Source organism: Salmo trutta, chromosome 5, assembly GCF_901001165.1.
Source record: "Salmo trutta chromosome 5, fSalTru1.1, whole genome shotgun sequence".
NCBI lineage: Eukaryota > Metazoa > Chordata > Actinopteri > Salmoniformes > Salmonidae > Salmo > Salmo trutta.
Window position 1 is genome coordinate 52907728 of NC_042961.1, and position 15862 is coordinate 52923589.

General features: G+C 39.8%; 1 protein-coding gene across 1 annotated transcript in view; it reads right to left on the reverse strand.

The window, feature by feature from the left end:
* Positions 1-4743: 4743 nt before the first annotated feature.
* The window catches only part of LOC115194485 (basement membrane-specific heparan sulfate proteoglycan core protein), a 63629-nt gene continuing 52510 nt past the window's right edge, over positions 4744-15862 (reverse strand). Inside the window, exons 14-30 of the mRNA XM_029754205.1 lie at positions 12673-12948; positions 12286-12558; positions 11857-12129; positions 11443-11763; positions 11069-11347; positions 10647-10895; positions 10078-10203; positions 9933-9957; positions 9771-9844; positions 9542-9592; positions 9351-9434; positions 9001-9063; positions 8801-8875; positions 8453-8515; positions 8098-8172; positions 6288-6350; positions 4744-4798 (exon numbers count right to left, since the gene is read on the reverse strand). Of these exons, the coding sequence (XP_029610065.1) occupies positions 4791-4798; positions 6288-6350; positions 8098-8172; positions 8453-8515; positions 8801-8875; positions 9001-9063; positions 9351-9434; positions 9542-9592; positions 9771-9844; positions 9933-9957; positions 10078-10203; positions 10647-10895; positions 11069-11347; positions 11443-11763; positions 11857-12129; positions 12286-12558; positions 12673-12948 (2378 nt within the window). The 3' untranslated portion in view covers positions 4744-4790. The remainder of the gene's footprint in view (positions 4799-6287; positions 6351-8097; positions 8173-8452; positions 8516-8800; positions 8876-9000; positions 9064-9350; positions 9435-9541; positions 9593-9770; positions 9845-9932; positions 9958-10077; positions 10204-10646; positions 10896-11068; positions 11348-11442; positions 11764-11856; positions 12130-12285; positions 12559-12672; positions 12949-15862) is intronic.

Consider the following 15862-nt stretch of genomic DNA (forward strand, 5'->3'; position numbering starts at 1 on the left):
TGGGGTCTGTTACTGTGCTGATTAGGCTGATGGTATCAGAACAGTGTCTGTGTGTATTTTCATGTAGGTGTCGTATGCCTGCAGAAAGGTTTGCATGAGTTCTCCTGCATGCTCATTGTTCAGTGTGGCTGAGGTACATAAAAAACCCGGCAACTTGTATGTTTTTGGGAGGAAGTGGGTCCTAGCTTACTGACAAAGATCCCCTTCTACGTTTCAGGTAACATCTTGTGTCACTTCCTGTCTGGTGGTCTCCGTGACACACACACACAGACACACAGTCAGTCAGTCTGTCTGTCTGTCTGAAAGTAGAAAGTATTCGGACCCCTTGACCTTTTCCACATTTAGTTACATTACAGCCTTATTCTAAAATTGATTAAATACATTTTTGACATTTCTCTTCTAGTCTATCTATAATAGTCTATAATATTCTATTCTGTTTTATTACCAGGGGTATTTCAATGTAATGTCAGACATTCAATTATAGAGTTTTGCTGTCAGCAATGTGTTTGAAACTGAAATGTTGCCACGCCAGCACTTTTCCTGGTTTGTTAAAGAGGAAGTGATACACAGTACCAGTACTGACCAGCTCATCAGAACTGCTGCAGAGAGGATATGACATTAGAAAACTGTCTTTTTCAGTCACACCCTTCCCTAAAAAGTCATTATGAAAATCTCAATGGGTCTTCAGCTGATGGGGTACGGCAGTTGAACTTAGCTCATGAGACATTTATAAGTTATATTCTTCAAGATTCAATGGGTATATATCATTAAAGAGATTCTCCAACACTTTTGTATACTTTTTAGCCAGTAGTTGTGAAAGTATCGCTCATGAGCCAAAAGTGGTCCTTGAAATTGCGAATTACGTCACATATGTGCAGATTGCTCTCTCTCTCACTCTGCTGTGGGTGCATGATGTACCTCTTGCTAGATGTTACTCATATGGCAAGAGGCTGAAGCTCATTGGTTGAACTCAAATTGCTAGGGGGCTGGCCCAGGTTGGTGCAGCACAGCTTCCAGAGAAACCCTAGACTTCCTTGCTGATTAGGGTAAGACAGTAATTCTGCTCATACTACATAATACACTACAGTATATTTACACAAATATGTGGACACCCCATCAAATGAGTGGATTTGGCTATTTCAGCCACACCCATTGCTGACAGGTCTATAAAATCAAGCACACAACCACGCAATCGCCATACCCAAACGTTGGCAGTAGAATGGCCTTACTGAAGAGCTCAGTGACTTTCAACGTGGCACCGTCATAGGATGCCACCTTACCAACAAGTCATTTAGAAAAATGTCTGCACTGCTAAAACTGCCCCGGTCAACTGTAAGTGCTATTATTGTGAAGTGGAAACGTCTAGGAGCAACAACGGTTCAGTCGTGAAGTGGTAGTCCACATGAGCTCACAGAACGGGACCGCCGAGTGCTGAAGCACGTAGCGCATAAAAATCGCGTGTCATCGGTTACAACACTCACTACCGAGTTCTAAACTACCTCTGAAAGCAACATCAGCACAGTAACTTTTAATCTGGAGCTTCATGAAATGGGTTGCCATGGCAGAGCATCCGCACACAAGCCTAAGATCCCCACGCGCATTGCCAAGCGTCGGCTGGAATCGTGTAAAGCTTACTGTCATTAGACGCTGGATCAGTGGAAACATATTCTCTGGAGTGATGAATCAGTCTTCACCATCTGGCAGTCCAACGGACAAATCTGGGTTTGGCGGATGCAAGAAACCCGCTACCTGCCCCAATGCATAGTGCCAACTATAAAGTTGGGTGGAGGAGGAATAATGGTTGGGGCTGTTTTTCATGGTTCGGGCTAGGCCCTTTAGTTCCAGTAAAGGGAAATCTTAACGCTACAGCATACAATAACATTCTAGACAATTCTGTGCTTCCAACTTTGTGGCAACAGTTTGGGGAAGGCCCTTTCCTGTTTCAGCATGACAATGCCCCCGTGCACAAAACGAGGTCCATACAGAAATGTTTTGTCGAGATCGGTGTGGAAGAACTTCACTGGCCTGCACAGAGCCCTGACCTCAACCCCATCAAACACCTTTGGGATGATTTGGAACGCCGACTGTGAGCCAGGCCTAATCGGCCAACATCAGTGCCCGACATCACTAATGCTCTTGTGGCTGAATGGAAACAAGTCCCGGCAGCAATATTCCAACATCTAGTGGAACGCCTTCCCAGAAGAGTGGACTATAGGGGTACCAAGTCCATATTAATGCCTATGATTATGGAATGAGATGTTCAACGATGTTCAGGTCCCCGGGGAAGGACTGCCCGTTAAATGATCTCGCCATCACGGTTGACAACTCCCTTGTGTCCTCCTCCCAGAGTGCTAAGAACCTTGGCGTGATCCTGGACAACACCCTGTCGTTCTCCACTAACATCAAGGCGGTGACCCGATCCTGTAGGTTCATGCTCTACAACATTCGCAGAGTACGACCCTGCCTCACACAGGAAGCGGCGCAGGTCCTAATCCAGGCACTTGTCATCTCCCGTCTGGACTACTGCAACTCGCTGTTGGCTGGGCTCCCTGCCTTTGCCATTAAACCCCTACAACTCATCCAGAACGCCGCAGCCCGTCTGGTGTTCAACCTTCCCAAGTTCTCTCACGTCACCCCGCTCCTCCGCTCTCTCCACTGGCTTCCAGTTGAAGCTCGCATCCGCTACAAGACCATGGTGCTTGCCTACGGAGCTGTGAGGGGAACGGCACCTCCGTACCTTCAGGCTCTGATCAGGCCCTACACCCAAACAAGGGCACTGCGTTCATCCACCTCTGGCCTGCTCGCCTCCCTACCTCTGAGGAAGCACAGTTCCCGCTCAGCCCAGTCAAAACTGTTCGCTGCTCTGGCACCCCAATGGTGGAACAAGCTCCCTCACGACGCCAGGACAGCGGAGTCAATCACCACCTTCCGGAGACACCTGAAACCCCACCTCTTTAAGGAATACCTGGGATAGGATAAAGTAATCCTTCTAACCCCCCCCCTTAAAAGATTTAGATGCACTATTGTAAAGTGGTTGTTCCACTGGATATCATAAGGTGAATGCACCAATTTGTAAGTCGCTCTGGATAAGAGCGACTGCTAAATGACTTAAATGTAATGTAAATGTGTCCACATGCTTTTGGTCATGTAGTGTACTTTGTAGTCTCCACATTTTCAGAGCATGTCTTTAATTTAAAAGTCACAAAATGGATGTACCCATCACAGATTGACCCTTTCACTCAAACATTGACGAGCCCAATAACTTGATTAGTTCTGAAGGGAGGGCTGGCCAAAGCAGGTTGTATGGAAGAGTTGACAATGATGACAACATCCACTCATGCCATCTTGTCGATGAAAAACTAAAGTTTATTAAAAAAGCGCAATGCAAAGATATTCAAAAAGTACGGTTGAATAGAACAAAATGTATAATACTGATAATATTCTGTAAAATTCATAAAGAAATATGTTATTTTATCATGGAATGACAGAAATAATGAATCAAAGATAATACATTTCAGACATTGACAACATAAACAATAAATCAAAAATAGCCATGATGGTGCCACTATGGAAGCCATGGATGATCGTTTTCATAAATGTATTATACATTTAATCATATTTAGTTGTTTTTAAAGGTCCAAAGCAGCCAATTTTATCTCAATTTCATATAATTTCTGGGTAACAAGTAAGAATCTTACTGTGATTGTGGTAAAAAATAAACAAAAATAGTTTCTAAGCATAGAGCAATTTGTCAAACAAGAATGATGCTAGGAATGTCTGGGAGTGGTCTGAGTGGGAAGGGGAAATCTGAATATTAGGTAGGTGTTCCTAATGTCTGGTATACTCAGTGTATATACACAACACAGGAAATCACATTTTTTACTGCACTGGGCCTTTAAGTTTTTTTGTATTGCCATTTTTCTATCAGCTTTTTGTTTTTTGATTGGTAATTTAGAATCCATAATTAAGTCATCAATAATGATTTTAAAGTTCGAATTTGCCAGTTTTGGCTCAACTGCTAACTAACAAGCTAGCTTGGAGACTGTTTAGATGTGAATGGATTAGAATGCCACAACACTGGCTTGGAGAGAAGCAGAAGAAGTGAGAGGACTGCATGAGGAGATGGCTGGGACTAGTGGATAAGCTACTCTGACTGTTAATATTATTATTCTAGCACCTTTACGGCAGCATAATAGCATCACCTAAGTGGGAGCTACATAGAGTCAGTGGAGAGGAGTGGCTAGCCAGCTAAGATAACTATCACCAGCCCAGATCACGGAGGACATGAGGGGACAGCATGGTGCCCTGCTGAGGCTACAGACGCTGACTGTCTTTCTACTCTGACTGGCTCCCTCCTCCACTCATAGGATCATCAGACCATCAATGGTTCCTCAGATCTCAATGCCATCAGATCTGCTTCCCTGATCATCCATCATCTCTTCCAGTTCAATTACTCTCACAATTTATAGTTTTTTTTAAATGTTTTATACAATACAAAGCAGACATAATTACTGTAGCTGCAGATAAGATCCATCAACATTACACCATATCATTGTTTAAAAGGCTGTTACAGTAATACACAGTTAAACCATTATTAAATCAAATATATATGTTGTTATATATACATATAAATCCTTATGTGTATTTGTAAGTGCGCTTGCGTGGGTGTGTGGGTGCGCAGAGTGTGTTTGCGTGTGTGTGTGTGTGTGTGTGTGTGTGTGTGTGTGTGCATAATCCATATTTCCAGGTTTCTCCTGCTCCTCCTCTGATGGTGTGTCCCTCCATCTCCCTCAAGGACCTGTAACATATCACCACACAAAGTTATTTATCCCTCAAGGACCTGTAACATATCACCACACACTGTTATTTATCCCTCAAGGACCCGTAACATATCACCACACAAAGTTATTGATCCCTCCATCTCCCTCAAGGGCCTGTAACATATCACCACACACTGTTATTTATCCCTCCATCTCCCTCAAGGGCCTGTAACATATCACCAAACAAAGTTATTTATCCCTCCATCTCCCTCAAGGACCTGTAACATATCACCACACAAAGTTATTTATCCCTCCATCTCCCTCAAGGACCTGTAACATATCACCACACAAAGTTATTTATCCCTCAAGGACCTGTAACATATCACCACACAAAGTTATTTATCCCTCCATCTCCCTCAAGGACCTGTAACATATCACCACACAAAGTTATTTATCCCTCCATCAAGGACCTGTAACATATCACCACACAAAGTTATTTATCCCTCCATCTCCCTCAAGGACCTGTAACATATCACCACACAAAGTTATTTATCCCTCCATCTCCCTCAAGGACCTGTAACATATCACCACACAAAGTTATTTATCCCTCAAGGACCTGTAACATATCACCACACAAAGTTATTTATCCCTCCATCTCCCTCAAGGACCTGTAACATATCACCACACAAAGTTATTTATCCTTCCTTCTCACTCAAGGACCTGTAACATATCACCACACAAAGTTATTTATCCCTCAAGGACCTGTAACATATCACCACACAAAGTTATTTATCCCTCCTTCTCCCTCAAGGACCTGTAACATATCACCACACAAAGTTATTTATCCCTCAAGGACCTGTAACATATCACCACACAAAGTTATTTATCCTTCCTTCTCACTCAAGGACCTGTAACATATCACCACACAAAGTTATTTATCCCTCAAGGACCTGTAACATATCACCACAAAGTTATTTATCCCTTCTTCTCCCTCAAGGACCTGTAACATATCACCACACAACCCCCTAAGAATAAAACATAGACATACTTTAAATAGATACATTTGATATCAGAACATTTGTCACTTCCTGACCATAGAAAGCTGTTCTTTTCTATGGTAGAGTAGGTCAGGGCGTGACAGGGGGGTTTTCTAGTTTAGTTTTTGTATGTTGTTATGTTCTAGTTTTGTATTTCTATGTTGGGTTTTGTTTGGGATGATCTCCAATTAGATGCAGCTGGTCATAGTTGTCTCTAATTGGAGATCATACTTAAGTAGGTGTTTTTCCCACATGGGTTTGTGGGAGATTGTTTTTGAGTAGTGTATGTTTCACCTCTGCGTTATAGTTTGTTGTTTTTTGTTCTTTAGTTTAGTTTATGTGTATGTATTGCATAGTTTCACAGTGTAAATAAAATGTGGAACGACACACACGCTGCACTTTGGTCCGCTCCTTTCTACGACAACCGTGATCACATTAGTTCCATATTTATATAATTTTAGTATCAATAACAAATGGCTATTATTCTTACCGGGGCATGAACGTGGCTTCAATCGAGAATAAACTGAATCTGCCTCTGGTGGGGTTGCTCTTTCTATAGAGGACAGGGTTATATACACTTATATACAGAATAATATGCAGAATAATATGCAGATATATACAGAATATACAGAATAATATGCAGATATATGCAGAATAATATGCAGAATATTACAATGATATATACAGAGTAATATATACACGTGTATACAGAATAATGTGCAGATATATACATAATAATATGCAGAATATTACAATGATATATGCAGAGTAATATACAGAAATATATACACTTATATACTGAATAATATGCAGAATAATATAACAGTTATATACAGAATAATATAGCAGTTATGGACATAATACACAGAATCATATATCAGTTATATACAGAACACTGTACAGAATAATATAACAGTTATATACAGAATGCGGATTGGCTGACATCCGTGGTATATATCAGACCGTATACCATGTGTATGACAAAACATATATCTTTACTGCTCAAACTACGTTGGTAAGCAGTTTATAATAGCAATAATTCACCTCGGGGGTTTGTGGTATATGGCCAATATACCACGGCTAACGGCTGCATCGAGGCACTCCGCCTTGCATTGTGCTTAAGAACAGCCCCCTCCTGCCTTAATATAACAGTTATATACAGAATAATATAACAGTTATATACATAATAATATACAGAATAATATAACCGTTATATACATATACAGAATAACATAACAGTTATATACAGAATAATATACAGAATAACATGACAGTTATATACAGAATAACATGACAGTTATATACAGAATAACGTGACAGTTATATACAGAATAACGTGACAGTTATATACAGAATAACGTGACAGTTATATACAGAATAACATGACAGTATATACAGAATAACATGACAGTTATATACAGAATAACATGACAGTTATATACAGAATAACATGACAGTTATATACAGAATAACATGACAGTTATATACAGAATAACATGACAGTTATATACAGAATAACATGACAGTTATATACAGAATAACATGACAGTTATATACAGAATAACATGACAGTTATATACAGAATAACGTGACAGTTATATACAGAATAACGTGACAGTTATATACAGAATAACGTGACAGTTATATACAGAATAACGTGACAGTTATATACAGAATAACGTGACAGTTATATACAGAATAACGTGACAGTTATATACAGAATAACGTGACAGTTATATACAGAATAACGTGACAGTTATATACAGAATAACGTGACAGTTATATACAGAATAACATGACAGTTATATACAGAATAACATGACAGTTATATACAGAATAACATGACAGTTATATACAGAATAACATGACAGTTATATACAGAATAACATGACAGTTATATACAGAATAACATGACAGTTATATACAGAATAACATGACAGTTATATACAGAATAACATGACAGTTACATACAGAATAACATGACAGTTATATACAGAATAACATGACAGTTATATACAGAATAACATGACAGTTATATACAGAATAATATGACTGTTATACATAATAATATACAGAATAATGTAACAGTTATATACAGAATAATATCCAGAATAATATCCAGCTTTTCAATATGGGGTCAAAGAGTTAAAAGGTTCTGATCGGGAGAATATGGAAGAAGGGATGTCCAGTCTTACCTCTATTCTTATATCCAGAATAATATATACATTTATTCACTATGAGGTCAAAGAGGTGTGAGGTTCTGATAAGGGGAATATGGAGGGAGGGATGTCCTGTCTTACCTCTCTTCTTCTTGACTTTGGCCCTCTTTTGGAGGTCAACCTCAGCATAGGTCACATCAACAGGTCCAGCTGCTGCTGACAATGGACATTTCCAATCAACAAATGAAGGAATTAGCTTATCGCATATTCTGCTTTCCAATTGGCCGGCCTGTATCTTCAGACAATTTAGTTGCAAAATAATATTTGCTTTGAGAGTGCAAATCCAAAAGTATGTTAACATCAACACTATAATCCATAGTGCATCACACTGATGATAAAAAGGTAACACGTGATCATAAACATTTCTCACCAGTTTCTTAGGACATACTTAGATATAGTTTCATACCCTTTCTATATATTGATGATTTAGTCTTACCAGGGGCTGTGTATGGCTTCACTAGAGAATAGACAGATTCTGCCTCAGGTGGAGTTGCTGTTTCTATAGGGGGTGAGGATAACACATCAGAATAATATAACAGTTATATATACAGAATAATATAAAGAATAGTGTACAGTTATTTACAGATTAATATAGTTATATACGGAATAATATACAGTTATATATGGAATAATATACAGTTACATACAGATTAATATCTAGAATAATAAACTGAATAATATCCAGACTAATATCCAGAATAAAATATACATTTATTCACTATGAGGTCAAAGAGGTGTGAGGTTCTGATAGGGGGAATATGGAGGGAAGGATGTCCAGTCTTACCTCTCTTCTTCTTGGCTTTGACCTTCTTTTGAAGGTCAACCTCAGCATAGGTCACATCAACAGGTCCAGCTGCTGCTGACAATGGACATTTCCAATCAACAAATGAAGGAATTAGCTTAATGCATATTCTGCCTCTTCGTCCCAAACTCAGAAATGATGAATTAAGGTTAATGACTGCCAACCTGTAGAATGGGTCTTACCTGTGGCTTTCCCTGTCTTCACCTCAGAGTAGACTGGATTTTCTTGAGGATAATTTCTCTTTTCTGAGGAGGAGGAAGAGCAGAGAATTTGTAAATATATATTTATGTACACACATCTACATGAAATGTAGATTACAGTTTTGCAGTGAATTGCCATGATTTTTTTTTACAGAACAGTCTCAACAGCCAATTATTGCAGAATGTACAAGGATAGGCAGCAACAACAACTATCAGTATTTCAGTTCTCAAATCATAGCGCCATTTTCTCACACAACTCTTTTCAATACAATTACATTAGATGATTTTTCCCTCTGGGATACACTGCTACATTTATCACAGTTGAGAGTCACCTTTCTTTTTCTTGTCCAACTTTTTGAGTTGAATCTGGGCATAAGTCACATGACTTGGTCCAGCAGCAGAAGCACCAGCAGCATCTGAGACATAATACACAAACACCTCCACTTAGTCAAACTACATGTCATATTCAATGAAGAGCAGCAGACTACTACACATTCATAGTGAAAACATTACATTACACTACCATTATCATTGTTGTCTGAGGGATGGATCGTATCGTAGATGTTAGTGTCACCTGTTGGTCAAAGAAGAGAGAGACAGGTTAGTTAGGTTGGTTGCCTAGCGGCATGTTGCTTTCAGGCTTGGGGTCAGTTCCATTTAAATTCCAGTCTATTCTGAAAGATACATGTTGATGAGTCAGTGTAGGAGGTTACAGAGAGAGGAGTGGTAGAGGTTTGGGATGAGAGACTGACCATGCTGCTGATGTGTATACCCAGATCCTTGGTCCTGTTGGGGGTCCTGGTTGGTGCTCTGGGGCTGAGGGGGCCTACATGGAGAGAGATACTCAGCATACGAAGCACAGAGAAGATGTTATACTGTATGTATCAATATAGTTGAGAGACAGGTGTACTCACCAGAATATTCTGTTGAAACGGGAACCTGTAATGACAAACACATTGTGTTATGTACTGAACTTTCTTCACCTTTTTCTATTTAGACATTTTTGTTACAAACGTAATAATACATTTTCCATTAAATGATAAATGATAAAAGTCTCACCTTTTCTGTTTTGATATCTCCACAGCAGGACCAGGAGAATGACCAGTAGAACACCAGCAACAACCAGACCCACAACCACTCCTACTAGGACTGATGTAGAGGATCCAGGAGATACGACTGGAGAGACTGGAGAGAGAACAGCACAACACCATCAGACTCTGAGGTAGAAAATAAATAAAGTAGTTCAATTCCTGTATATATCTGAGACTGGAGAGAGAACAGCACAGACTCTGAGGGAGGTTATATAGGTTAAGAGTACAGAGCATGAAAAGAAAGCAGGCTGGCCAGTCTTTGACAATTTAGTTGAGAGATCATATTCTCTAGGGGAGAGCACCTGTTGACAAAATATTTAAGTGCCTTTGAACGGGGCAGGATAGTAGGTGCCATCCGCATCAGTTTGAGTGTGTCAAGAACTGCAACGCTGCTGGGTTTTTCACACAACGGTCTCCTGTGTATTTCAAGAATGTTCCACCACATTCAAAACTACATTAACATCAACACTTAAATCACATGTCTTTCACACAGATAATAAAAAGGTAACTAACTTGTGATCATAAATGTTTTCTCACCTCTCACTGCCACCCAGCTCTCTGGTGATTCTCCTTCACCAGATTTACACTTATAGAATCCTTCATCTGACTTGGATACTGTAGGGATGGTCATCTCTCCTGTGGTCTCATTCTTGATGAGTACTCCATCTTTGTAGAAATCAGTCTTGAGTTTAGGATTTGTTTCCTGATATCTAAATACACAGGTCAGAGTCACAGAGTCTCCTTCAGTTACGGGATGGACAGGACTCTCCAGGATCACATCACCATCTGTGTAACATAATATATCAATAATACTGTAAATCTGGAGTCATCACTCACAATACATCAACATCTTATGAGCTTGTGTTTTACTTTATGAGACGCAATCAATCAGTTACAGAATGAAACATAACATGCATTGAAATGTAAAAACGTTGGTGAATGTTGTACAACAGACGTACCATTTACTGTGATGTTGACAGCATTACTGTACTCTCCTGATCCAGACTCACACCAGAACACTCCACTGGACCATGTGTTCAATGATGTGATGGTGCAGGTGGATTCTGTTACTGATCTCCAGGCAGATGGACACTCTGACTGCCATGCTGTCTCTGTGTATCTCTTCAGTCTCCATCCAGTAGAGTTCCCCTTCAGCTCACAGCTCAGTGAGAGAGACTTTGATCTAAAATGCTGAGTTCTGTTGGGATTTATTCTAAGAGACACTGAAGGCTGCAGATCTGAAACAAAGAGAGACAGAGTCAAACCAATAGTTATAGATACACATGAGGGTGACTTAAATATAATTCAATACAGTTTCAATACAGTTGGTTACCTCCTGACCAGAGAAACTGAGGTTCACTGTAGAGTGTGTAATAGACTGGGTCTCCTCTCCCAGCTCTACACACATATCCTCCTGTGGGAGCAGCACCAGCAGGGATCAGAGTGTAGGAGTCTTCACTAGTCACATTGTCAGATAGGGGCTGTAGAGAGTAAGACTTGTCTGATAGGGAGGGCAACCCAGCTCTGTAGGGAACAGTCCTGTACCAGGAGAACCTCCAGTCTGTAGACAACTCTTTAACCCCACAGCTCAGCATCACAGAGGCCCCAGGGTTCAGCCACTGAGGAGAGATACTCAGAGCAGGTTGGGGTTGATCTGTGATTTCATAGAGGACAGGTTTCAACCTTTCAGTCTTAGAAAGTATTCTAGTGAACCCAATTTATTTTATACATGATTAGATAGACTTACCAGACACGGTCAGTTTTACAGCCTCACTGGTCTTGGAGAACTTGTTTCCCTTTACACCCTCACAGGTATATGAATCACTATTAGACCTGTAGACAGGACTGATTCTATGTTCAGGCTTTGTGTTAAAGGGGCTGAATAACTGACTATTCTTATTCCATTTGTAGTCCCAGTCAGTGTCTCCTCCTCCCTGTATGTCACATCTCATAGTAACAGTCTCTCCTCTGAATATCTGGGTCCAGTTGGGTTGGAGGATCAGAACAGCAACAGGTCTCTCTGCACAGACATAACTAACTGAATAAACAGTTGCACTATAGCTTCAAGTTAGCTATCATTGTTGTGATACAGTAAACAGACAACATATTATACCATAGATTACCGTCTATCCATATAAAATAACAACCATTTGTCATAAAACTGTTTTAGACTCACCAGTAATGTTTATCTGGACTGGGTCACTGTACAGGGTGTAGTAGACTGGGTCTCCTCTCCCAGCTCTGCACCAGTACTGTCCTCCATCAGAGACACTGACCCAGCTGAGTGTGTAGGAGTATCCAGAGGTTGTGGTTACTGGTGTAGAGTCTGGTCTGTGTCTGTACCAGTAAAACGTCCATCCAGAAGACTCTACAGTACAGCTCAGTGTCACACTGTCTCCTGTGAATACGTTCTCTTTGTCTGAAGTCAGTGTGGTCTTTGGCTGATAATCTGTTGGTATTTCAAAGGGTTTGAGTGATAAAATAACAACAACAACTAAACATTTACATTACATTTAAGTCATTTAGCAGACGCTCTTATCCAGAGCGACTTACAAATACTCACTATTCACAGTAACTGTGACAGCATCACTGATGGATGAAGATGTGGGTCTGGATCTTCTCTCTCCCTGACACCAGTAGAGACCCTGGTCAGACTCAGTAACTCTACTGATGGTGGATCTAGTATTAAGGTATTTATACTGGGACAAGCTAATCTCACTGTTGTCTTTGTACCATTTATAGCTCCAGTCACTGTAAGACCCAGCTGAACACGTCAGAGTGACTGTTTCTCCGGGGTACACAGGGTTTGGATTTACGGTCACTGTAGTTTCAGGCAGAGCTGAGAGAAAAGAGCACTGAATATCAAAACATATGGAAACCTTAGAAACTTCCATCGATTTAGCGGTGTTGGGATCGGCTAAACTTTGAACATTGAGATATTAAATGAATGATAGGAAATGAAAGAGACTGGGTTATGTTAGAAGTTAATGTTTCTCAGAAGAAAGAGGAAGGCTTTGGAATGTGTTTGATAGAGGAGAGAGATGTGTTGATACAGGGGAGACAGATGGACATCTGCGTATTAGATGAAAGAGGGGTTGAGGTCAGGAGGTGAGGACAGATTCTCTTAAGAGAGTAATAAATGTTTGGAATCCTGTTACCCTCTTTATTAGCTTCCTGTAGAGCCATAAAATGTAAGGATTGGAGAGAAAGGGGAGTGTCTTAAGTAGGATGCATATAAACTGTGAAGTCTGAAATCTTTAGCTGTCTGTTTTCAGCTGTACAGAACCTTTGGGGAATGATTCAACTTGGTTAAAGCTTCTCTAGTGTCCGTGAGTTATTTACTCTGAAAAATAAGAACCTAACAGCGGTTTTGGAAAGTTCATTATAGGTGTATGTTGAATTTAAAGCTAGAATACTTAGTTGCTACATTCATTTTTGGACTGATAAATGAATGATATAATGTATACCAGTATTGATTCTTGAAGAATATAATCTGGTTTTACTCCAATGTTTGTTAACAATGTAAATGTAAACAAACAATGTAAAGCCTCAAAACAATGTTAAAACTATCATTTGTTTATGGATCATTCTACAGAAGTGGTACACATTGGGGCTTTACATTTGTTTTCTAATTTGTATTCTATTTTTCCCAACTTTCAACACACGTCTTCCAACATCTGTCAGATAGACATATATACTTCTCACACACTTTGTTTGTATTGTATACCTGAATTCCTTACCACCACACTAAACTGGTCTCTACAGAAACATAGTGAAATAGAAGCAGTAAAGGAGCACCATGCACAGTAGTGGTCATTTTGATTAACCTATTACAGATTCATTTTAGAAACTGTATTTGCATAACAAATTAACTATAGTAAAAACATGATTTTTAACCAATTTTCAAAACCTTTAAATTGAATTTGAGAAATATAATCTCTATTGTTCTTTGTAAAATGTTCAATGTTGATTGTATTAATCTGGAACTTGATGATTGATTTAATTACTTATGCATCTAATTACTTATGTTGTTAGATGTTTAATTATCACTTTTCCTATCATTATTTTGGCAAAATAGCAGGTGTTTCGGTGTAAGGTTTCAAAAATAGAGAAAGCTAGATGTATAAAACTCATTTTACCATAAACATTGCCATTGACGGTTTCCACCATTTAAAGTAGTCAACTGGGTGGGGATTTCTATGGTTTGGGAGTGATCAGCCAATGATCAGAGAGTATTGTCTTCCTCCAGTTGGGTTGCCTCAGAGAAAGATAGAGGACCCTAGTGCCCAAAAGCATGTTTTAGCATGGGCAGCACTATTGAGAACTTTCACAATTTTTAAGTATTCAACTGGGTTGGAATTCCTATGGGTTATGAAAGGATCACATAATTCCATACAGGTCATCAGGGGGATACCCAATTAATTATAATCGTGAGTAAACATTCCATAACTGCAGGTGGCAGTAAATCCCCAACCTTGACTTTATACCTGTCCACACACACTAGGTGGCAGTGTACACCCTTTCAATTTGTTTGCCAACTGATAGAAGTAGTAGAAGAAGACAGTTGAGGATTACAAAATGGAAATGGCCTCAATGTAGTTGCCCATGCTCTCATAGATGCCATAATGGGACATACAGGGAAACAATGAGGCAATGTCTATCTAAGTCCATGGGTTACCTATGGTTTGTAAACCAAGTTTAAGACCAGACCATTGGTCCCAATATCCAGAACCAGTGAATTGAGACCATAACAAGTTAAAGACCAAGTCCACTAGATCCCGAGTGGTCCCAAGACCAAGACCACTAGATCCTGAGTCCATGGGCTCTTTCTTCAATTGTAAGAAACTCAAGTAGAGTGAACTTGAGTACAGTACAGTAGAACACAGTAGAGTACAGTAAAGTAGAGTACAGTAAAGTAGGGTACAGTACAGCAAAGCACAATACAGCAGAACACAGTACAATACATTCAAGTACATTACAGTAGAGTAGGGTACAGCTCAGTAGAGCACAGTACTATCGGGGCGGAAGGTAGCCTAGTGGTTGGAGCGTTGGACTAGTAACCGAAAGGTTGCAAGATCGAATCCCTGAGCTGACAAGGTAAAAATCTGTCATTCTGCCCCTGAACAAGGCAGTTAACCCACTGTTCCTAGGCCGTCATTGAAAGTAAGAATTTGTTCTTAACTGACTTGCCTATTTAAATAAAGGTAAAAAAATAAGAAAAGAAATAGGGTAGAGTAGGGTAGAGTTCAGTAGAGTACAATAGAGTAGGGTACAGGTCAATAGAGTGGGGTACAGTTCAGTTGAGCACAGTACAATAGAGTAGGATATAGTTCAGTAGAGCACAGTACAATAAAGTAGGGTACAGTTCAGTTGAGCACAGTACAATAGAGTAGGAAATAGTTCAGGAGAGTACAGTAGAGTACAATAGAGTAGGGTACAGTACAGTAGAGTAGTGTAGAGTTCAGTAGAGCACAGTACAATAGAGTAGGGTCCAGTTCAGCAGAACACAGTGCAATACATTCAACTAGAGTACAGTAGAGTACAATAGAGTAGGGTACAGTTCAGTAGAGCACAGTGCAATAGAGTAGGTACAGTTCAGTAAAGCACAGAACAATAGAGTAGAGTACAGTACAATAGAGTCGGGTACAGTTCATTAAAGCACAATACAGTAGAGTAGGGTACAGTAGAGTAGGGAATTGTACAGTAGAGCACAGAAGGGTAGGGTACAGTTGAGTACAGTACGGTAGAGTATG